Source organism: Equus quagga, chromosome 11, assembly GCF_021613505.1.
Source record: "Equus quagga isolate Etosha38 chromosome 11, UCLA_HA_Equagga_1.0, whole genome shotgun sequence".
NCBI classification, from domain to species: Eukaryota; Metazoa; Chordata; class Mammalia; order Perissodactyla; family Equidae; genus Equus; species Equus quagga.
Window position 1 is genome coordinate 17,817,452 of NC_060277.1, and position 24,449 is coordinate 17,841,900.

The following is a 24,449-nucleotide window of genomic DNA, read 5'->3' on the forward strand; positions in this document are numbered from 1 at the left end:
CAGTGGGCAGCATGTGTCAGACCTGTCCACTCACCCACTCTGGTCCACAGTGAGGCCATCTTAAGGAAGTGCTGTTCCAGAATAAAGTACTGTTTTCCCCTTTCTGTCATGATTACGTCATGAGTTCAGAGAAGAGATGTGATGGATGAACACAGCTCCATTGTAAAGAAGGCTACCCTTAGGAGCTATACAAGTCTGTTCTTACGGACTCAGATTTTAATACTAAAATGCTACACACAGCTCACTAAGGGCCTGGATCAGAAAAAAGGCCTATTATAGAACAAACACTTTGATACATATTGTCCCAATTAATCCTTATCTGTAAACCTTGGAAGAAGGCACATTAACATCATTTTTACACATGAGGAAACTGAGGCTCAGGGTTATATAATGACAGACTGAGTATACAAATGGATCATAGCCAGACCATGAATAAAAAAAGATCTGTGACCCACAACCTACAGCAGTAAGCGCAGGAAACCAACCCCTTATCCACAGTCACCAGCCCGGAAAGCCAACCCGCTATAAGTCAGACTGGTAGAGAGTCAGACCACTATCTCTGGTAACAATCAAGGAAGCCAAACAATAATGCCTGCAACAATCGACCCCAAATTGCTACATTTGATTAATAACTGACAGCTTCCCTCATTTTTGTCCCTGCTTCCAACTTCGGACCAACCAGAGAAAGCCAAAAATAGACCCCCAACCAATTAAATAGGACACCCCACTTCTGGTTAATCCATCCAGCTCCTCCAAACAGCGCACACCGGAAGTCTTCCCTTTTTCCACTGTAAAGCTCTCCCACTCCTCTGCTGCCTTTGGGTCTCTGCCAAAATGCAAGTGATGGTGGCTAACTCCCCTGCGGCAGGAAGTTCGGAATAGCCTTTGTTTGTTCTTATTTGGTTTGTCTTCATCTGTTTCCACAATAGCTGGCCGAAGATCCCTCCGCTATCGTGTGGCAGATCAGGATCTGGAACCAAGACCTATCCCACTCGGAGCCCCTGTTCTTTCCACTGTCCCACTTGCCCTTTAATGAAGACTGAGCCTCAAGCGCCTTCAATAGTCAGCCCAGCAAGCAGGGCACCAATGGGAGGCAGGGGCCCTTTGATTTGGCATAGTTTATTGTAATTAGTATGCATATAAAACCATGTAAACGCCACAAAGTAAACAGTTTACCCTCCCCAATAACCAACAGATAGTCTCCAGGACATTCCAGCACCCTTACTATTTTAACATTTATACGTTTCACAGAAAGCCATAATCATACAAACAGGATTACAATACATTTTTTAGGGAAAGGATTTTTTGGTCCACATTTTCTGTTAAAACACACACACACTTTCCTCTTTGGCAAAAGAGGTTAAACCCCCCACAGTGAACAGACAAAGCAAACTCAGATAAAAACCACTTCATATGAGGTACAGCTGAGGTCTGGGCTCATCGGGAAGGACAGACACAGACTCAAGGGGAAAACTGTTTCTTACAAAATCAGTTCAGCTCCCAACCATCTCCGTAGAAAAGCTCCACGCAGATCTGGCCTGGGTCACTTTTGTAAGAACCCACTTCAAATCACTTTTCTGTTTCAGAGTATAATGTGCTATTTCTGAAGAAAGTCATGAAAAGCGTGGGCCTCTGACCTCAGCAATACTTTTAACCTGAGGTACAAAAGCCTCGGACACAGTAATTCAGGCTGTCATTGCCGGGCCACCTTCATTCAGTTTGTTGGGAGAGCAGTTTTGGTTGCTCTGAAGTCTCAGCCTTTGGCTTGGCAGACAGTTTGAAAAGGTGGACTTGCATGTGAAAGCCACACGGTGTCTACCAGGCCCCAGGTGAGGAAGAGGCAAAGTGTGAAGAGGCCAGCCCCTCAGGCCAGGGCAGTGAGGGCCCCCGGCAGGCCGCAGCAACCTCCTGCTCTGTGCCAGCCCTGACAGCCCCCCCACATCCCCACCCAAAGTGGAGTCTAAGGAACAGGAAGCTGCCGAGGTGGTTGTGCTTGTTTGTTTTTTTAAAAACTATAATCATAATTGCTAACAACCACTCTGGTGTGCTTTTCATGCTTCAAGTAATTTCATTCCTTCCAGGAGAACGTTAACAACACTCTTAGTTCTAGTTATCAAAGGAAAGGAAATGAGCCACACAAACAAGATTAAGTTTAAACAGACCTGCTGCTAATACAGTATCAGATAAATTATATTTAAAAAGTGAGCATACTATTCTATATGTATTTGCAACAGCTGCATTCTCTCACTTAACCTCTGTGCGGAACGAAAATCTGATAAAGCTAACTTAAGTTACTTTAATTCTTGTTAAATACAACTCTGTACAGATTGCACATTTTACACCAAAGCAGCTCAATATCACAGTTAGGGAAATGAAAATGCCATCTGAAAAACCAACAGACTCTTGCCCTAAGGGTCAGAACAAAACCAGCTGCACAACGTTGTAAACAGTAGGAGAGGTGGTCCCAAGGATTCCACCGCAGGATCCTAGTAAATTGCACGCACACACGCACACTTGAACCCATCTCCCTTCTTCCAGTGCCGCACAGCCCGACGCTCAGTACCACAGCAGGTTTCTTTCACATTGTGTTCACAAAAGAGCGGTCATGGCCGTCTGGTTGAGGGGTCGGAGGCAGTCTCTGGGGGTCGAGTAAGCATCACCGGTGGTGGGATGCAGCTGTGGCTTCTGATAGTTGGCATCAGCGCGGTCCGCGGTTACGCAGCCGCTGGCCTTGGGCTTATCGTAGCCCGGGTCCGCGGGCGCGGGGCTCTGCGGCATCTGGTAGCCCGCGCTCGTGGCGCCGGCCCCGGCTGCCGGGGAGAAGCTGCCAGAAGACAGGGAATGTTTGTGCGCGGGCCTGAGCCCCGGGACGCGGTAGCCGCTCTGCGCCGAGAAGGTGTGCGCGCGGGCCAGGTGCCGCTCCACGATGGGCGTGGCGTACTCGGGCTCGGGGTTGGTCAAGGGCAGGGCATACTCGTGGCGGCCGGCCGGGAGAGGGCGGTCATAGTGGCTGCCAGCCTCGGCGCTCGGCCCTGCCTCGCCCGCCTCAGTGTCCATCGGCCGGAAGGTGGAGCCCTTCCTCGTGACTGTCCCGGTGCCAATCATGAGAGGCTGCTGGTAATCTGCAATGGGAAGAGCAGACCAGACACATTTGTGCAGCGCACTGATACACCGACGAGCCAGGTGTTTGCAGAGGACGTGCTCTGCTGAACCAGCTCTCTGCTGATGCTGATAACGTGTACTAGGCACGATGAAAAAGACGGAGATGTCAAAGGCATAGATGCCACACGCAGGGGCTTAGACAACCATACTCCTGCTTTAGGAAGCCTCAGAGGGTCACAGGAACCCCGAGAGGCAGAGATGACGGTTAACCATCTCTAGGGGTATGAGGAAAAGCACTTCATGGAGCTTTTAAACTGGCTCTTGAAATGCCAGATTTTGGAGGTGGAGGTAGTACTGTGAGAAAAGGGAAAAATGATTAAACAACCTATTAACCATGAAAATAATCAAAGTTTGATGTGGCCAGGGTATGAAGGACATGGAGTAGTTTAACAGGATATAAAGACCAAAATTGTAGGTTGAGACCAATGATAAGGATAACACTCACATTTATTGAGCCCTTATTTCTGTGCCAGGCATTATTCTAAGATATTAAGATATCAACAAATTAAATCCTCAATAACAAAAAAAGTACTATGAGGTGGGGACTATTACTCTATTTTTACAAATGGAAAACGACTTGAGACAGATTAAGTAAATTTTCCAAGACCACAGAGCCAGCAGCCAATGGAGTCAGAATTCGAACATATGTCCCAGGTGTGTGCTGTTAACCATATTCTAGAGCATGGAGAGCACTGAGTGTTTTGCTAGGAAGTTTGGGTAATTCTGTAGAAACCTACCGAGGATTCTAAATAAGAGAGTGGCACAGTTAGAGGTAACTCTGAAGGCACACTGAAGAAGGAAAGATCAAAAAATGAGAAGGAAAAAGCAAAGAGAAATGAAACACAAAACTCACAAACTAGGGGACTCATGGTAGCCTTGGAAAGGCCACACTTTGGAGACAGGAACCAGAGGAATTTATTACCAGTGATGTAGGCTATGAGGAAAGAGGGGAGCCAAGGACACTTCCCACATATTAAGCCCAGAAGACTGGGATGCACATTTGCGAAGCTGCTTAGAAAATGAACGCAGGGAGCATATGTGGGGAGGGTTAGGAACGATGAGTTAAGATTGTAGACCCCCTGAGGAACTGTGCCACTTGCAGGTAGAGCCGTCCAGCAGGCGGAAATTACTGACTTATTGGGGACTGGGAGGGAAATCTGGGTGTGAACAGCAAAGTGGACAAATACTCAAGGAAGGGCTCTGCTGGAAGTTCTGGAGTGGAGTGGGGGAGACTGCCTGGGGGAGACTGCAAATGAGTGGGTGCAAGAGGGGAACCTGGGGCCTTGTCCATTTAAGAAGCCCAAGAACGACCATGAACTGAGGAGGGGGAACGAAAGGAAGAGGACAGAAAAGGGGTTCTCCCCTCTCCTCGCTTCACCCCCAAGGTAGAACTTGAACTGTCAGGGACAAGGAACAAGGGGATGATTTTGGTTGTAGGGATTCTCTCTTTGCCCCTGAAACGACCCAAGCAACTTCCACACTGGTACCTTTCAGATTTGGCATATGCACGCTTCGCCTGGGAACTTCTGGTTCGGCAGGCCTGGCGCATGCCCTGAAAGCCTGCATCTAGCAAGCTCTCCTATGATGCTGATGCTGCTGGTCCTCAGACCCCACTTTGAGTAGCGAGAAACTAGGGCAGTGCTACTCAAAGTGTGGTCCGCAGACACCTACATTTCAGAGAACTGTTTGTGACAGGTCTGCCAAGAGATAAGCACGCACCTTGAGAGCAAGTGTTTAGAAACTGACAGCAATTTGAGAGAGTAATTTTATGTCCATTGAATATATTTTAAAAAATCAGAGCTTTGTATTTTGTATGTCTTTTTAAAAATTTCATTATTATTACTACTTTATATTGTATTTTACAAAAGTATTTGTCCTCGGAATAGAAATTTAAAAAACAAAAGCAAAAAACAGATCCTTCCCCATAGACGGCTTGGGAAACTCGACTTTCGACACTGGCTTGTCAGGGACACTGAGGCCATCGTAACACCAGACAGGTTCCTTCATCTCCTATCTCCTTTTCCTCAAGGGCGGGTGCTGTGCTTAATTCATCTTTCTAGTCCCTCTTGCCTAGTGCCTTAATCAAAACCTTGGTAACAAAAGTAGATAAATTAAGGGCTTCCAGATTTTAGTGGTACTTCAGTGCCATTGCTCTGGATGTCACATAGCCACTGCTGGTATAAGAGCCTTGGCTGACTGGGGCTTTTAAGAAATATCTGTGTGAGTTTGTAACTCTGTGCAGGGTGCAGAAAGAAAACTTCACCATTACTGATTTATTGAACCCCATCTAAACAAAAAGATTTTACTCTTATGTCTCTCCTGGTCTCCCTTCCCCCCTAAGCAAGTACCTCCCATCTAATAGCGCTGTCACGGAGTGGCACACTTACCTGCCATGTCACTTGTGATGAGATCTAACTTTTGAGTCATCTCCTTTTCATTATCATAGCTGATGGTAAACTCAGCTGACTGATGTCTGGCGAAGGGATATTTAATCTGCTTCCAGCAGTCTGGAATAAAGATAACATGAAGCAAACTAGTGTCTCAGAAGTGCAATGCACATACTCCATCATGCGTTCCTCCGTGAGCCAGAGGGCAGGCTGCCCCTTTGCCGGCTGACCATGATAAATGCACAGCCACCACTCTTCAGGTGTGTGGTGGAAAGAGCATGCTGAGGACATTATGACAACGGCAAACACTATCCCAGACAGGCTGTCCACTGTGCCTTTAAATGTATTTGTGTACACATCAGGTCCCAGCTTGTCCCTATGTTAGCACGTCTGAGCATGGTTTTCCAGAATCTGAACTGACGTGGCATTCATGACCCAGAGGAGTCAACACAGCTGGCTGTTTAGACCCTGTGGAGGCGGAGTTCCAAGTGGTCCTTGAGGTTCTCAGGGCTCCCGCCCTGTTGCCCTCCCTCTGGACCACAGCTGACTTGTTGCTTGGGGATCCTGCATCCTAGGGATTCTCTGGAACCTGAACATGAGTCCTGCCTCGTCTTTCCCCCACTTTCCCAGAGTGGAAAACACAGCGGAGCCTGGAGATGCTGAGAGCTAGATGATGCTCACTTCACAGACGGGTTTTTATAACTTCTCCCTGGTGACAGGCAGTGTGGTGGCCTAAACTCCAGTGGCCAAAAAAATCAATGTTGATAAATGATGGAATGATGTTGAACAAAAGTAAACTGGCCATGAAGACTCTGAATTAAAATAGAGATAGGATTCAATATATTCCTTCCTTGTAGATTTGCTGACTTAAAGGCTAGAGATCTTATTCTTTTAATCATATAAGTGTGGGCCACAGACCTGTTTTTAATCAGCGGAACCTGTCCCTTCCTCAAAGACAGAATAAAACTGTAGATGGAGTTTTCAACCCACCTGTTTTCTGAGCCGTAGCTGATCCATAAGGACTTCCTTTCTTCTTCCTCCTATTGAGACAAAAAATCCTACTGAAAAGGTTTCTAAATGATAAGTACTGTTTATAAAATAATACTTGATACATTCTACCGCTACCCAACTTGTTTTTAAGACAGAAGGAAACATTTTATCTTGGAAGAAGTGATGCTGCTTTTGTATACATAACATCTAAAGAGTCAACATTGTGGTCTTGTGATGGTTTACACAGTTAGAGAAGAAATTCAAAAACGTAAAGTCACATACTTTCTAAGGGCAGCGAAGAGTCCCATTCCAGCAACCAGCAGGGCAAGGAGCGCCAGCGGAAGAGCAACGGTTGTGACGTTTATTCCTAAGAAGGGGGAAACCAGTACATTACAGCAGAAGTGAACGGCAACCAGATTTCATGATCTGAAACTGAATATTGATTTGAAAGGTCATTGGCGGCTTAATATGCGGGCAAAATAAATACATGCTGGGCCTTTACTGATATTGGAAAGCAAAAGGAGAGGACTCAAAATCCTGGCTAAATTTTAGGAAAATAAAGTTTACCTTTTTTTTTTTTTCCTCCAAAAGTAGTTTCCAATTTTCCCTGGGGATTGACATTTACTCTGAGCTTTCTGCTTGGATCCCATTTACACACCAAAAGTTAGAATTGAGGGGGAAGGGTTAACGCTGGCCTCCCCGCCGGGAGCTGTTCAGGCAGGGAAATGATTTAAGCTCAGCGTGAAGCTCTCGGCAGGGCTGGTGGGCGGGCTGGGACCTGTACAATAACAGAGGCAGGAACCCCGGGCTCCGCATCACCAGAGCTTTAGAACTGTGGGCTGAAAGGCAGGGCAGCCTGCTGACCTCAGACAGCAGTTCCACTTTGCTGCATGAAACACCAGACTGTGTCTTCCTACAACCTTTTCCGCTTTTTTAAAAAAGGAGGGCACTTTATTTAACAGCCACTAGAGCAGGCCCCAAGCTTGTGGAAACTATGCAAACTAAAGGAGAAATGTTTATTCTTCACCCTTCTTTATTTGTGATCCCAGGGAAGAAAATAAAGGGATAACCAGGAGTAGAAATGTGTGGTTCATGAAAGGGCGAGTAAGGAACTTAGAAAGGAACAAAATTTACGTAGATAACAGCAGTGCTATTTATTAAGAGTGGAAATTTGGGAAAAATTTAACAACTTAAATATCCAACCATTAGGGAATGGTTAACTAGATGATGGGATATAGATGATAGCCATACGAAAATATACTCTAAAGGGGCCGGCCCGCGGCCAAGTGGTTAAGTTTGCATGCTCCCCTTTGGCGGCCCAGGGTTTCGCCAGTTCGGATCCTGGGCGCGGCACAGACATGGCACCGCTCGTCAGGCCATGTGGTGGCGGCATCCCACATGCCACAACTAGAAGGACCCACAACTAAAAAACATACAACTATGTACTGGGGTGATTTGGGGAGAAAAAGCAAAAAAAGACAAAAAAAAAGATTGGCAACAGTTATTAGCTCAGGTGCAAATCTTGAAAAAAAAATCACACATTAAAAAAAAGAAAAAAGAAAATATACTATAAAGATAATAATTGTGCTTTTCAACTATTAATAACATTGAAAAATGCTCATAATACAATGTTAAGTGAAAAATACATGCTACAGAACAGAACATATAGTATGCTACCATTTTGTCTCAAAGCTGTAAATATAGTTGACTGGATATAGCGGAATATGGTGATCTCTAGATCTGTGGATGCTGATTTATGGCTGCTTTTTATTTTCTTATTTATATTTCTCTTATCTTTCCAAATTTTATAAAATTAATATTCAAATTATTTTATATTCTGAAAAAATAAATGTACTTTTAATGTTCATTGCTTGAACAGATTGTACATTTATATGTTCAAAATTTGGAAAGTATAAGGTACAGAATATAATATCTACATTCTTACTTCTGTTCCTTCTCCACAGGAAGCAAAAGTATGTTTCTTGACATTCTTCCAGAGATACTGGAATGGACATATATATTCATTCTTTATTTCCCCCTTTTGACACATGTGGTAGAGTGCTACATAGATCCCATGCTTATTTTTTTAAGTTGTCAATATATCTCAGAGAGCTTTCTATATTACTAACACATTCTTTTTTATGGCCGCAGAGAGTGTTCCATGGTATGGATGTGCTATTATTTTATTTTTCCATAAAATATTTACCTAGTGTTTCAAGGGCACATAAGTTTGCTCCCAATCTTTTTCTGCTTACAATATTGCAGTGACTAGTGTGGACATACATCATTTTACACATGGACAGATACCTCTGGACCATCTGCTTCTGGATATGTATATGACAGAGAAAAAAAATTTTCTTGAAGCTACTGTAATATCAGATGGAAGACTAGTTACACTCCTTAGGAAACCACAAAAGAATAACTGCTCTACCTTTTGGTATTTCTTCAGAGGGGATGGCTTCTCCTTTAGTTGAACCAACAGTATCTGAACTTGTTTTGCGCCACACCATTGAATCATTACCTGAGAGAGACAAGATGTTGGAAGGGTCACAATAGTAACAGCAATTCGTGAAAGGAGAAGACCAGAATCCAATAACTCACTGACTCACTCTGAGTCCTACCTTGTGTAATCTGGCAACCAATGAGCTCCACTTTCAGGGCTATCCTCTGGTGCCACGTCTGGGGGACAACGCGCACATATCTGGCCACAATGGGAGGGATGAAATTGTTCCGCACTGGATCCCGAAAATTAGAGTTGCCCTGAAACACCTGTAGAAACAGGTAACTTTTACCTAAAGATTCTATTAGTTGGTTTTTAGGTCTATCAACCTACTCATACCTGGTTATATGAAACCAAAGCCAGGATTCAATGACTGTTGCATTTTTATAGACACTCTTTTTTTTGTTTTTAATTTTTAATTTTTTGAGGAAGATTAGCCCTGAGGTAACATCTGCTGCCAATCCTCCTCTTTTTGCTGAGGAAGACTGGCCCTGAGCTCACATCCGTGCCCATCTTCCTCTACTTTATATGTGGGACGCCTACCACAGCATGGCTTGCCAAGCAGTGCTTGGGTCCACACCCGGGATCTGAAGTGGTGAACCCCAGGCTGCCAAAGCAGAACGTGCAGACTTAACCTCTGTGCCACCGGACCGGCCCCCAGACACTCTTGATATTGAAGATACAAGGCTTTGCAAACAAAGGCCAAGTTATCTAACTAGGGTGGTGCTGTGAATCTGTTTTCTGGAAACACAATATTTGAATATAATGTTTCAATATAATTGTTGAATATAAATGTTGAATATAATGAATACTGAATATAATGAAAATATTTGGAGGCCTGCTGTCCTACCCAGTTTGTTCCTGCAGAGTCTTTCTTACCTTCTCTCCGTTATTCACAATTCCCTTATAGGTCCTCCACTTGGAGTTGTTGTTTTTGAAGCTCATCACAAAACTCTTAACATAAAAGTTGAAATTTGACTGTGTGGATCCTGCGGTCCTAATCCCTTGTAAGAAAATATTATTTATAGGTCAGTTTAAAAGTATGTTTTATATATACCATGTATTTATAATTTCAAGTTTCTTTTCTTTTGATTTTCTTGTTTGAAATCTCAAATCACTTTACAGGCCAATTTTTCTTATTTCCATCAGAAACCCGATCACAGCTGAGTGTTTTCACCTTGACAATATGCCATAAAAAGCTTTCACCATTAAGGTATCGGCTGTGTAATCTATACATCCATATTTACAACTGCACACAGGTTTGTCCCACAGAGACAACATGACGATCTGCTACTTTTTGTTTTTTAAAGATTGGCACCTGAGCTAACAACTGTTGCCAATCTTCCTTTTTTTTTTCCCCTGCTTTTTTTCCCCAAATCCCGCCCCCCAAGTATATAGTTGTATATATTTTTTTTATTTGTGGGTCCTTCTAGTTGTGGCATGTGGGACGCCGCCTCAGCATGGCTTGATGAGTGGTGCCATGTCGGCCATGTCTGTACCTGTTATTTTCTTTTTCTCTCCCAAATCGATCTCCAGCCACTCTCGTTGTTTGTGGTTCTTGCTGCTGTCCGCCGAAGCCCATGACGGGCCTTGGTCCTGGAGTCGGGCTTGGCCAGGAGACCAATGAACTTGGCCTCCAGTCTCGTTAACCCACTGCCAAGAGGAAGAAGCTCTGATTTGCCTGTCAGGTTCCAAACTCAGGGATCTGGTGCAACCTGGAAAAAAAGGGCAGGGAAATATTTCAGATATGCACACAAAATGAAAGCCACCCCCAAAAGTGTACCCCCTTCACCTAGAATTATTCAGTTGATTTACTTCCACTGCGATCTTGAATTAACTGTTTAATTACTAGTTTTTTAATGACCCAGACTTGCATTTGACTCGTTTGTACTACAGTGTCTCGAATTTGTTGCTTTCCTTTTTAATAGATCTCATCAAAGTCACATCCCCTATAAGTGACATCTCTTTGTCCCCACTATAGATTTTCCTTTCTAATCTTCTAAACTCGCCCTGATTTGAACAAAGTGCAAGGTGTCTTAAAGGGTTAAAATGCTCAGGTTCTTCTCACTTGGTCAGAGTGGGACTCTGTACCCTTGAAGAGCGGGTACGTCAGCTGACCTGAAAATCAGTAAATTGTACCCAACATCACCTTTAGGAGCTTAACTGTACCACGTCCAAGGCAATGTGGAGGTAGCAAATAAAGGCCACACTCCTCTTCCTGGGCAAGGAAGACACACTCATATTATTCTCCTTGAAATATTTGACTTTATGTGAGGGAGAATATTTACACAGAATATATTCCATGACAGAGGGGCTAAAAAGCCTTTATTTTATATACTAATTTTCAATTATTTAATTCAAGATAACCATCAAATCAAACTGCACTATTTAAAAGCTTTTTCTGTTAAAATCTAACATAAAGGAATTTGTCTTAAAATGAATGTCATTTCAAGTTTTCGTTCTTTTTGGCAAAAGTTTGAGAGCTTAGATTATAAAGAAAAATATTATGCTATTAAATTATAAACAAAAATATTTTCTGCTTAATGCTAATTGGGCTTATTGTTCTGTGTGTTTTTAAGTCACAGCATACTTGGTACTATGTGACCTGTGGAAAAAAGAGAAAAAAAATCCTTTAAACTATAACATCTGAGGGGTATGGAGGAATAAACTACTACCGAGGATTTTAAAAGATGAAACTCTTAAGGAAAGCGTGATCCTTACCATTGGAGGTAAACAGAAATCGCTTGTCTGACAGGGAACCACTGGAACAATAAACACAAACATGAGGAGGTGAGTGGGTTAACTGGACCTTAATGACTGATACAGCGCGATAGCACAGGGCTCAGGGCCTTTCCACGCCTCATGGGACCCTCCCAGCACCCTGGCAAGGCCGCTGCTACTACCTTCATCACTGGTATTTTATAGATCAAGAAACCCAGGTCCATAGAGGGTAAGCAACTTTCCTAAATTCAAGTGACAAATGGCCAGGAGTCTGAGACGTTGCTTTTGAATCAAAATCCTGTGCTGTTCCATCATGCCACACTGCACTGGGAAGGACTGTGCACACATGCAGTCTCGAGAACAACCTTAAATCCCAGTTAACTAATACACGGTGATGGGGGCAGAAAGGATCACTGCCCTGAATACTCTGCTTCAGCGGTCACTATAAAGCGTCACAGTCGCTGTCAACAGTCAAGCACCATCAAGAGAAATGAAGAGGCCTGGCCACTTGTAGAAGAAACAGCATGTCATTTGCTAGCTGCCTTCTCTCCAGACTTCTCTATTCCTTCCCTGGGGGTCCTGCCCCCGGAGGCTGGCTCTAGGGACAGTCTTTCTCTCTCCAGTCACACTCCTACCTGCTCCAGCAACCGGCACCAAGCCATGAACCAGCTCCTGCTTCTGGATGACACAGGACAGCTGGAAAAAACTCATAGCTTCTCACTGACCTGGCCAGAACTGACCCTCAGTGCTGCAAGACTGTCTTCCTTCTCATTCGGCCTTGACCCTCAGATCTCTGGACCCTTGCTGTCCCACAGCTTATACTACTCTCAAGGGCAAACTTATCAAATTAGCCTTGTTCTGCAGTGGAGAAGAGTCCTACGGCCCGAGACCATATTTACCTTTTTGTAAGTCCCTCACCAACTCACTGGTGTAAAAATACTCAGAACAAATAGAAAATTTGGAATTCTCAAGATTTTTGGGCATAGTATTTACTATATTAGATACTAGAGGTAAACACACAAAATGGTAGATGTCACTGTTGGGTTCAATTTTTTTTACAGTCTGGGAGCACTGCTCGTTATTTTAAATGTTTGGCTCTGCATTACATATGGCAATAAGGCCAGGGTACCGAACTGCGAAATCCACAGAGAACCCAAAAATAGTCTTGACCAAAGGACGAGCCCCTTCCCATCAAAAAAATTTCTTTTAGAAGTAACAAGTAATCAACCTCTCTCCAGAATAGATTTTCTCTTTCATATTCTTTGTCTACCAGCAGACTGAGATGCCACAAGCCCCAGGACTCCACATAAAGGTTCTATTATAATCTCTGTGTTGAATACAATGCAGGCATCAACTATTTCTCACATGAGAAAACGCAGACCCACTTGGGTCATGGGGCTTGCCTCAGCGGAGCCAGGGTGAGGACCCAGCTCTCCTAAACTTTAAAGAAAGGTGCATATTGTTGCAACTCATACTTAAATTTTTATTAAGATTTATTTAGAGCCTCTCTTTTGGTTTTTCCATTTTCTCCAATGTTCCAGCACTAACTATTACACTTGAAATTTGGCTCAAATAAGCCCAAATAATACCACTGCCACCCTAAGGGCCTATATTGGCTCTCACAGCCATAAAACATTAAAATACTTATTTTGTTGTTGTTGCTGAAAAAGAGAAGTTATGAAGAAGAGGAGAACTTTGGAGCCTGAGAAGAAGACGCCAGGGAGGGCTCTGCTTCTAACAGCTCTCTGGCCTGGCTTTCCTCCGGCATCAGCTGGAATGTTTTTCTATTTCACTCTATTAAACTAATTGAATAGAACCACTTAGAGAATTCTATAGGTAAATGAGCCTCCTCTTTTAAAAATGAAAATGCCCTAGGGAGGTTGGAGTTCTGAGGCATTCACACATTAGGGAGAATGAACTCCATCAGCTTTACAGGAATCGCCTGGCTTCCCAGAGGGCTGTAGAAGTAGTCAAGAACAGTCTGATGTAAACAGAAAGGAAAGGCTTCCCTGCGGATGGTTGGAGCCATCGTCCTCGGTATGAGGTCAGCCCTCTTCCTGATTCCATTCTGGTCTCCTCAAATCAAGGAAGTGACCTGACCCGGGATGAATCCCAGAAGAACCCTCGGTATTTACTTTAGGGACTCGTCCTTCCTCAGCTGCAGTGCTTCCTTCTGTGTTTTTTCCTGAACGCCAAACAATTGTGCGTGGGAACAGAAGTTCAATGACCGCACGCACAGTGGTTCCCCAAGAGCAAAACAGCCCAGATAAAAACAACTGCTCCCTGAAGAGTTGGGAATCGAAATGAGTGGAAGAGACTGTGTTTGCACACAGTTTACTCTTCTCTGCTCGGTACAAATGTCAGGGCAAAACACAGCTAGAAGCAAGAAGGGACCTTTCTATCTCCTCCCACCAAAACAAAAATCAGACAAACTGTTCACAGAACTATAGGGAATGCGGAGCCAAGCTTTTCCTAATCCATGAATGGTTTAGATTTCTGTACTCTTATTTTTGCATCAAAGCTTAATTTCAAATTATATAAAGTGACTTCATGTGTATTAAGCCCAGCTGATGTGGCAGAAGTAATTGAGAGCATAATGTCTACTTTTACTCAATAGTTTTAATAATTTTTCTTCAAAAGTAAAATAAATTCAAGTTAAACTTTTTACTATCCTATTTTTCTACAAAGAAGCATTCAAACATATACAAACAAAGGCAAGAGATTCCAAAAAACAGATTTAAAGCTAAAGGCCAATTCTTTGTTCCTATCTAGAGATAGCAGTCCCCAACAAATCTAGGCCACAGCCTAATATCTTCCTGAAATAGTGCCTAGTATCAATGGAACAAACCAGAAAAAACATAAAAAGAAATAGATCCTCAAAAATCAAGGTCAAGCTGACATTTAAAGCTTACTGTGTATAAGCAATATGATTTTAATGTTCCAAAGAGTTTGAGGCAAATATATAAGAGAAAAAAATATATGTATATACATACGTGTGTGCATATACGTATCTATAATATATGTGTGCATATGTATATAAAATTTTATTTATATATAGCACATATGTGTGTACATACATGTGTGAGTATAGTATGTGTATAGTATATATACACACACACACATACTATACACACACAACATATATACACATATACATAAATTTTATTTATTTGAGTAAGGATTTAAGTTTCTAAAGGCATCCTGTTACTAAGCTTTTGGATGTTACACTTTGGCACAAATTTGGGACTAATCTGTCTTTGAATGTTGAGATAATACCAAAAGAACACTTTGGGATCTCTCATAGCTAAAAATCCTATCCGGAAGGGAAAGTAAATGGGAAGGTCATGGCAGGCAGAGAACACCAAAACAGAGAAGTGAGCCTGCATGTCCGAGTGTGCAGCACGCGCCCTGTCCTTGGTGGATGACCGCTTTTTATAGGGTTGCATACAGTATCGTGTGTGTTGCTTGTGAAAGGGTTGGACCGGAACATCCTCTTCAGTTACCCCTAGCCTCGCACCCCTCAAACGCGGAATTGCCAGTGGGAGCTCTGCCTTGACTCTACTGGTGTCCCCTTAAGCCTTGTTCCTGCCTTCCATCAAAACCAAGGCTCGCCTCCTTCATGAAGGAGACCCCACCAACTTCTCCCCCGACTTCAGCCACCGTTCCCAAATCCTCTCTCCTATGAGCCTAGACCAACACCCCCAATCCAGAGATCCCAAAGTTCACTTGTGAGTTCATAAACTGGTTCTTTGGAACTTAAAATTCATTTTCTTATAAAAACAACATTATAACTTGGGGTCAGAATCCTTATTTGACCCACAATATCGTTAAACTGAACTACAATACATTTAAATAAAAAGTAGAAGGGGAAGGAAAAAAATGATCACGGGGCTGGCCCCGCGGCATAGTGGTTAAGTTTGGCGTGTTCCGCTTTGGTGGCAGGGTTTGTGGGTTCGGATCCCCAGCATGAATCTATAGCACTTGTCAGCCACGCTGTGGCACCAACCCACATATAAAGTAGAAGAAGACTGGCACACATATTAGCTCAGGGCTAATCTTCCTCAAGAAAAAAAAATTATCTGGGCCGGTCCTGTGGCCGAGTGGTTAAGTTCATGCACCCCACTTCAGCAGCCCAGGGTTTCACGGGTTCGGATCCTGAGCACGGACATAGCACTGCTCATCAAGCCACGCTGAGGCGGCATTCCACATGCCACAACTAGAAGGACCCACAACTAAAAATATACAACTATGTACTAGGGGGCTTTGTGGAGAAAAAGGAAAAAATAAAATCTTTAAAAAAAAAGCAAAGAAAAAAAATTATTGTATAACTTTCTCAAAATGACATTAGAATCGCTATATTTATGCTAGCTGACTTGGGAACCTCTCCACCCCACATAATACAATTTTTTTTTTACCAGATAAGACGGTCCACAACCCACTGTGAGAATGGAACAGTAACATATGATCACATTCTGTCTGCTTGCAAGAGGGAACTAGGGTAAAATGGCAGGGGTAGGGGCATCTACACACAGACTAGTGAGAGGTAGAAGAAATGAAAGGCCTACAGCCTCTGTCTTGTGCCATATTCTTGGAACTAAGACTATGTGGCAATTTGTCCAAAAGAACAGAGTTACAATAGGAGGAAGACATTTCGGGGCAGATAGAGAGGGAGAGAGCAAGAGATAAACACAGTGGTTTGAGGAGCCCTTTTCCCTTACTAGGTGTCCACCCAAGGGGAGCATCCTTCTGAACCATTCTAAGCTGCCTGTTTATATGGTGGACATCTGGGCCACAAAGCGGGCCTACATTTAGTTCTAACAGTTCTAGTTTTCCACTCCAAAAGCTGAGGAAACATGAAAGCATTAAAAACTGAGGTTGAAATGTTTAAAGCAATTGGCATGGTTTTTTCTTATGAAGCTGAAGGAGCAGAGGACACATACCAGAGAAATTAACAACAACCTTAACAAAAGCCAGGTTTTATTCACTTCCCAAACCATTATTCATCATTAAGAGATTGCCTCTGGGGATCTTCTGGGGAGCTCCGTGGTTCTGTCTGGGTTTATTTCAGTCCCCTAGCTCCTTCAGTATCTTCGGTAATATTGGAGACAACCAGTAATTTACTAAAACTGGAAAAACTAAATAAGTTTTATTCTCTCCCACTAAAGCACCTGAGAGTAGGAATACTCCTCTGCCCTGGGACTCCACATTTGTGCCATTTTAATTTACTTGTCAGCATAACCCGTGAGCTTTTTTATTGCTACATTTTTCTTCACATAGACACCATAAATGCTGCTCTAGGCACTCACGCGTATTCTTCTCCACTGACAAACCCTTGGTATCACATCCTGCTGTCCTTTCAAAATTGTGAGCTGATTAATTATGCCTTCGGGGTTACCTTCCACTCAAAACAAAAGGAAAAGTACTTACTCCCTTGAGAGCACGCCATTGGCCAGGATTCCTTCATATCGACTCAGCCCTTTGCGCTGATGCACGCTGATCTGACCACCCAGTTCATCTGCAATTATTCCGGCATGGATGGCAGCTTTGCACAATAAAGAGGTCTGAAACACAGCAACATCATCAATCATAGCTTACTCAAGAACACATTTAAAATACAGTGGGAGTTTTCCATTTTGTTATAACTTGTGGTCAGGATCCCTATTTGACCCATGACATTGCTAAACTATGATTCATTTAAATAAGAAGCAGAAGGGGAGAGAAAAAAATTATTGTATAACTATCTCAAAATGACATCAGTGTCCATATTTATGCTGCCTAACTTGGGAACCTATCCACTAGGAAGGTAAGTAGGTAATTTACAGTAGTGGTGGCCCCCCAGTGAATAACACCTCCCATGGCCATGCCTGGTATAGTCACCTCCCACACTGACTCTGCACTGGGCCATGGAGCTTGCTTTGTTCTGCTGCAGATAACGTGCCTAGCCAACTGCCATACACATCAGTGAGCCCACCTCAGACCCTCCAGCCCCAGATGACCCACCACATGACTGCAGCCACAGGTGTGATTCCAGGCAAGGGGAGCTTAAGAACCGACCAACTGCTGACTACAAATTCATCAGCAAATAAAATGGCTGTTACTTTCGGTCACTCAGTTTTGGGGTGACTTGTTAAGCAGAAATAGATAACTGATCAGTTTCTTACATTTGGTTTCCCAGATACAAATCCTAAGGATCATTTGAGAAAATGAATCTTTCATACCACAGCTTCAACATACAATTAATTTAGACATTTAATAAGACATCAAAAACAAAATGGTAATGTTTGCCACAGAACATGACATGGAACAGCAAACTTCATGAAGTTCTTAGAGCGATGATGAGCAACCCAGGGCCCACAGCCTACATCTCATTTCCTGAATCTCCTCTGAGACAGTCAAACAGCTGGCACCTTTCAGCCCTCCAAGGCTGCAGGTTGGTGTGACAAACCAAGCAGGAGCACCTGACTAGGTCTAATTAGCAAGTATCTCTGTGATTGGAATTGGCCCATTGGAGAGTGGGGCTGGAAAAAGGACTAGAACTTTCCCATGGGGTGCCCAGGCTCGGAGGTCTCCGTGAGCACAGTACACAGGTGGGAGGGTAATTAGGCAGCCAGCCCAGGACTGAGGGGCTGAGAAGCATCATTTTCTAAACAATGCCCCACTTCTCCATGACGGTTAATGCCAAAAAGAGAAAAGCAGCTCTTGAAATTGTGTCTCAATAACTGGACTTGGGAGTTTGTCTTTGTGTTACTGACAATGTTATTTACCTTATTTTCAAAGGAAAATTCTCATAGATTTAAGCTACAATATTGGGACGACCAATGAAACAATCCATATTTTGTAATTAACGTTGCTGTAATAAAATTGAGAAGTTTCGTGATCTTCAATTTAGATTCACATTTCCCAAACTAGATTAGATTTGGCAAAGTGAGTGAGTTTTGCAATGACTACTATCATAGCCAAAAGAAGGGGGCGATTTCCTGACAGAGAAGAAATATGAGACTGCTGAAATACAGATGCAGATACTACCCGTCTTTATTTTGGGGGAAAAAGGAAGAAGAAAATTAGGGGCCAGCCTGGTGGCACAGTGGTTAAGTTCAAGAGTTCTGCTTCAGCGGCCTGGGGTTCCCTGGTTCGGATCCCAGGCACAGACCTACGCACCGCTTATCAAGCCATGCTGTGGGAGGGGTCCCACATGTAAAATAGAGGAAAATTGGCACGGAAGTTAGCTCAGGGCCAATCTTCCTCAGCAAAAAGGGGAGGAATGGTGGTGGATGTTAGCTCAAGGCTAATCTTCCTCAAAAAAAAAAAAAAAGGAAAAGAAAATTAGAACAGAAAAAGAATGTGCTCTTTAAACCAAACAGGCAGCTTGCATTTTTATTTTTCCTGAACTTTCTTTTCTTAAAAAGCTTTCTCATCCCTGTTTTAGACTCTTGGGGTGCAAAATGGAGGAGCCAATTGTAATGGTAGAGTCCAGAATGTAAACTCAGCAATTTAGCTCATCATCCTAGCTCTGCCTCTACCTCCACTGGGTGTGCTTAAGTCATTTCATTGCTCTGGACCCGGCTTCCCAATTCATCTGTACAATGAAAAGTCTGGACTGGATGATGTCTAGTCTCTTTTCTAACAAGTCTGTCACCTTGTGATTGTAAAGGGCAGTCTGTGTACCTATTACAGGGTCCATGCAGGCCTGCCTCTCTCTCTTAGCCCCAGGATGAAAAGCAAATTGGTCCAGTGGTCTGCTGGGCAGCTATTCCTACGGTCCTGGGATCATCTGTCTTCCTTGGAATTGGTCTGGGAATGGGATGGCCTTCATCCCGGGAGCCCTGCCCTGTGGAGAGCTCTCACTGGACTCGGCACGTTCCAGGGCTCCTTGTTACCAGAAGACAAGTTCACAGGTCAACAAGCAAGGGGACCTACCAGCCAGCAAATATTCTCCTATCCCACAGAACACAGTATTGAGGAACTCAGTGGTATATACACTTTTTATGGAATTTATTTCATTGCAGCTCACATTTTTCCATAATATTAAGTGCAGGCCATAGGCTACAACTCCAAGAGAATAACCACCAGATCTGGCTCCCATATTATTATGGTAAAATTGTCAGCCCTTCCAGGATTATTTCCTTAAAAAAAAAATCACTTCGCCACCCACCAACTTAAGTAAAATTGATGTTTACTTAAGTTGGGACTTTTTTGGTATCGGTTTACAAAATTTGCATTCATTGAACCTAATTAAAAAAAAATCCCCTTTTGAACAGTGAATTTATACTTTGATTTTCTGGCTATTTTTGAAGTCTAAACTTCACTGAAATGTAAATATAGGAAGGCCACATCACTGGCCTATGTTAATTAGTGAATTGCTTTAAACAAACTCAAACAAAATAATTTAAATGTAATTCTTCAGGAAAGGGAATGCAACAGACAGCTGAGGAGAACACCTGCATGGCTCACAAAATTACAGGTTGACGGCACTAAACATTTCTAAAGTTCACTAAGCCACAAAAGGCGGCCACACAGATCAGCTGAGGTAAGACCAAAACAACTTTCAAAGCAACTAGCAAATCATGCCAGAATTGGAGCATTTTTCTTAAATCTTTTTTAGGAAAAATCAACTTGCACTAAAAAGTACTGACATAGTATTAAAAGGAAATTTTAATAAAAAAGAACAGCCAGGCATTGCTTACCGACAAGGATACATTCTGAGAAACGCATTGTTGCGGGTTCCGTCGTGGTGCGAAGATCACAGAGTGTACTTACACAAACCTAGATGGGAGTGCCCACTGTACACCTAGACTATATGGTACTAATCTTATGGGACCCCTGTTGTATATGCCATCTGTCATTGACCAACAAGTCGTTATGCAACACATGACTGTAAATGTTTTAGAGTGCATTTAATAAGACCCGAATAAAGCACATGTTTAAAATGTTAATGGAATGATGGTAAAATGTTAAATTATAAAACTATATTCTTCATTCTACCTAGGAATTGTTTCTATGTTGCTACAGTCTTTATAATTACCATATTGATAACATTTTCTTTACAAAAGTAATACATATCCATTACAGAAATGTTGGAAAATATGAAAAAAATAAAATCACTCATATCGCCATTACCCAGAGATAATCCTTCACTGTTATAAGGTAATTCCCTCTGCCTTTTTGGAGTTGTGTACAATAGGCCTGGTTTCTCCCCTTGTCCTCCTAAGCTGGAGGCACACTATATGTACTGTCTTTTTTTATCTTACAATACCTCTTCAACATTTTTTGGGAATGGAGAATTACTGAAATGAGTTAATTAAGCGATATCTTTCACTTAAAAGCAGATGGTACAGGCAGCAGGCTTGGGAGAAGATGCCAAGAGAAAAACGGTGCTGGAGGTTTTTTATTTCTGGTTTCCAGGTGAGGCAGATCTTCAAGAGAGGCCCATCCCACTTAACTGGCATGGTAAGCATACACAAATATGGATGCCTTAATACGTTAGTCAAGCAGACAGAACCATGGACTCTTAGGAATTCAAAAAGATCTTTAAAGTTCTCCACTTCCTGACAAACCCTCCCTTTCTCCACCCCACAGCACCTTCTCACACATGCACAGGCCATCTCTGACAAATGGTTGTGACATCTGCACTGAACACTTCCAGTAACCAGGGGCTCACTGTTTGCAGAGACATCCTATCCCACTGTGCACTCTTCAGTAGTCCTTCAATGCAGCTAAAACTGGCCTCCCTACACCTTTCATCTGCTGATCCTACTTCTGCCTTTTGGAACAACAGAGAATGAACTCATTCCTTTTCTATTATTGCTCTCTAAGACAACATTATTTCTTCCCTGACAGAGAGCACCGTTCCTTCAACAGCTTCTCTAGTAACTTGTTTTACAGATCCTGTCATCCTGAGGTACAGGATATGCTTTGGTTTTGCAAAGACGCTTCCAGAAAAGACTTGCTAGACCTGAACATACTTCCAACCACGAAGGCACCATGGAGGACAGACTTTAAGATAAGCCTCCTGATATCTGCCTCCTGGTATTCCCCGCTGTGTAATCCCTTTGGGTGTGGGGAGGAGCTGTGGCTTTCTTCTAAACAACAGAATACGCAGACGTGATGGGATGCCACTCCCATGATAACGTTATGCAAGACTGTAACGTTTCTTGCTAGGAGACTCCCTTGTTAGGCAACTCTTTCTTGCTAGCTTAGAAGAAGCAAGCAGTGACATGGAGAAGACCCACATGGAAAGGAGCTGAGGGCATCCTCCCGCCAAAATCCAGGAAAAACTGAGGCCCTCAGTCCAGCAATCCATGACTAACTGACTGCTGCCAACATCATGTGAGCTTAGAAACAAATTCTTCCCCAATTGAGCCTCAGACGAGACAACACCCCAGGTGACACTTTGGACGCACCCTCGTGAGACCTTGAAGCAGAGAACTTAGCTAAGCCATGCCAAAACTCCCGAGGCTCAGAACATGAGAGATAACACATGGCTGTTCTAAGCCTCTAAGTTTGTGGTAATATTGTCATGTAACAATACATATGTAACACACCCGCAATATCGACATACACAAAAAAGGCACTAATCAGACTTCTTTGAAGAGATTGGTTTTCAAAATACAAAATTTCCCTCCAGATAAAAATCATTCTAAAAGCAAACGGCGTAAAACCAGTCCGTGAGTCAAAGAGGAAACCTGTTGGCCCGCACTTGCAGATCATGTACTCAGATCTACGACGCAGGAAACCATTTACCTGATACATTGAAAAAGACAGCTCTGTCAAGAGGAGCCAAGATAAACAATTAAAGTAAGAAGAGACGATGCTATTTCTCTTCTTGTACATAATTCTTAAGTTTCTTGCATGGGACAGGAAAATAATAAAAAGTTTTTATTGCTGGGGGAGAAACTATACTTCAACTTTTTATTTCTCTCAGTTCATTTCCTAAAGTCATTTAGGGATAGCCTGTGCCAAGTATATTTTCAAACTGAGGGAGTATAAATCATTTTAAATTCAAACAATTTATAGGCCAAATGAATATCCTGTGTCAATCTTCTAAATAAAGACAATGCATGAAAAAGGAAACAGAGCAAAATAACAAAATCTGCTGCTTTCAGAATCAAGTTGCACTAAAAGCAAAAATTAAAGCCAAGTTTTTTTCTCCCTGCTAAAGATGAATTATCAATCTCCTAGAACATGTAGGTTTTCCCCGTTAAGGAAGACACATGTCAATAACTCTTAGAAACTAAGTCCCATCACTACACAGATTTTCACTTTGCTAATAACTTAAGCCAATTCCCATAAACTGTAAACCCAACTATTTTAAGTAATAATGTAAACTTTAGAAAATCAGATATCAGATTTCCAGAATAGAAATCCGTAAATAGTAAGAAATGAAGGATTGTGTATCTGCAGACAGGGCATGCACTTCAGAAAAATGACTTCTTGTGAATTTGTTTTTCTCCGCGAACAATGTATACAACCCAGAGCGTCTTGTTAGGCTTAAGAAATTGAGGTGCAAGGAGGGAGGGGAATAACATATAAGAGTAGGGCAGATGGCTTCACTGGCCCCAGACACAACGTCACTATTCTGTGACGTGAATGCTCATGTCCTTGGCTATATTACATGAACCAATTAGAGCATTAAAATAAAAATATAAATTATAACAAAAAGGACGACCTCTTAAAAAAAAGGGATGGAATTATACTTCGGTGTTGAAAAGGATTTTGTTTACTGTTTCATTTACAGTCAGCTTAACTGGAAATGCTAAAAATAAGAATGAATGCATGAGTAATTTTGATTTTTATACTTATTATTTCATTTATTTATTCCCAGAAAAGAGAGAATCGTGCATCTAGCTACAGAGTTTTTTATATCTTATTTGACTATACTTTGTAATGCATTTAGGCAGAGCCATAAGCACTTACTCTTTTTAATTTCCTTCCTGCCATAAAATTTACCTTCAATTACTTACATCTCTATATCCATCCACCACATTCCCAGAAATGTCTCCTGCTATGTCTCTACAACCAGCTGGGCAGAATTTGCTGGAAAAAGAAAATAAAGAATTTATATTTTATTAAATTACACTTCAATTAAAAAGTATTAAATTATACTTAAAATTATTTTCCCTCCTCCATAGAACATGAGGGAGGGAATATCTTGCTTAACGACAAATCAGAAACTTGATTTGTGAAAATATAGATTAATCTAAAATGTAGTAATCTGAAGGCAAGTTTTACATAGTAATTATTTCTTTTATATAAGGATTCATTATAAACTCTATCAAACAATGAGCTAATGCACCTTAATTGATTCTAAGATGTCCAAGAAATATTTTTAAGAAAAAACAAAAGTTTCTAAACACTATATATAGCATTATCTTGTTTTATTAAAAGATATGTTTAAAATATATAAAATAACAACTTTTGTTTTCTATGGATAAAAAGAAGGAAGAACAGCTCTGGATTTTCTCCAAGAATAGAATTTTGAGGAACTTTCACTTTCTGTCTTAACTGTAATATCTCGATTCACTCTATTAGTACTACCCAATAGGAACGTAATGGAAGCCACAAATGTAAATTTAAATGTTCTAGTAGCTATATTAAAACAGTAAAAAGAAACAGGAAAAACTAATATTAATAATATATTCTATTTAATCCAAAATATTCAAATTGTATTATTTCCATAAGTAATAAACAGA

The 24,449-nt window shown here is 42.1% G+C and overlaps 1 protein-coding gene across 1 annotated transcript in view; it reads right to left on the reverse strand.

The window, feature by feature from the left end:
• Nucleotides 1-1,085: 1,085 nt before the first annotated feature.
• The window catches only part of DCBLD1 (discoidin, CUB and LCCL domain containing 1), a 63,072-nt gene continuing 39,708 nt past the window's right edge, over nucleotides 1,086-24,449 (reverse strand). Inside the window, exons 5-15 of the mRNA XM_046676024.1 lie at nucleotides 23,721-23,793; nucleotides 17,188-17,321; nucleotides 11,761-11,801; nucleotides 10,539-10,754; nucleotides 9,919-10,043; nucleotides 9,161-9,308; nucleotides 8,971-9,060; nucleotides 6,822-6,906; nucleotides 6,540-6,589; nucleotides 5,550-5,669; nucleotides 1,086-3,122 (exon numbers count right to left, since the gene is read on the reverse strand). Of these exons, the coding sequence (XP_046531980.1) occupies nucleotides 2,590-3,122; nucleotides 5,550-5,669; nucleotides 6,540-6,589; nucleotides 6,822-6,906; nucleotides 8,971-9,060; nucleotides 9,161-9,308; nucleotides 9,919-10,043; nucleotides 10,539-10,754; nucleotides 11,761-11,801; nucleotides 17,188-17,321; nucleotides 23,721-23,793 (1,615 nt within the window). The 3' untranslated portion in view covers nucleotides 1,086-2,589. The remainder of the gene's footprint in view (nucleotides 3,123-5,549; nucleotides 5,670-6,539; nucleotides 6,590-6,821; nucleotides 6,907-8,970; nucleotides 9,061-9,160; nucleotides 9,309-9,918; nucleotides 10,044-10,538; nucleotides 10,755-11,760; nucleotides 11,802-17,187; nucleotides 17,322-23,720; nucleotides 23,794-24,449) is intronic.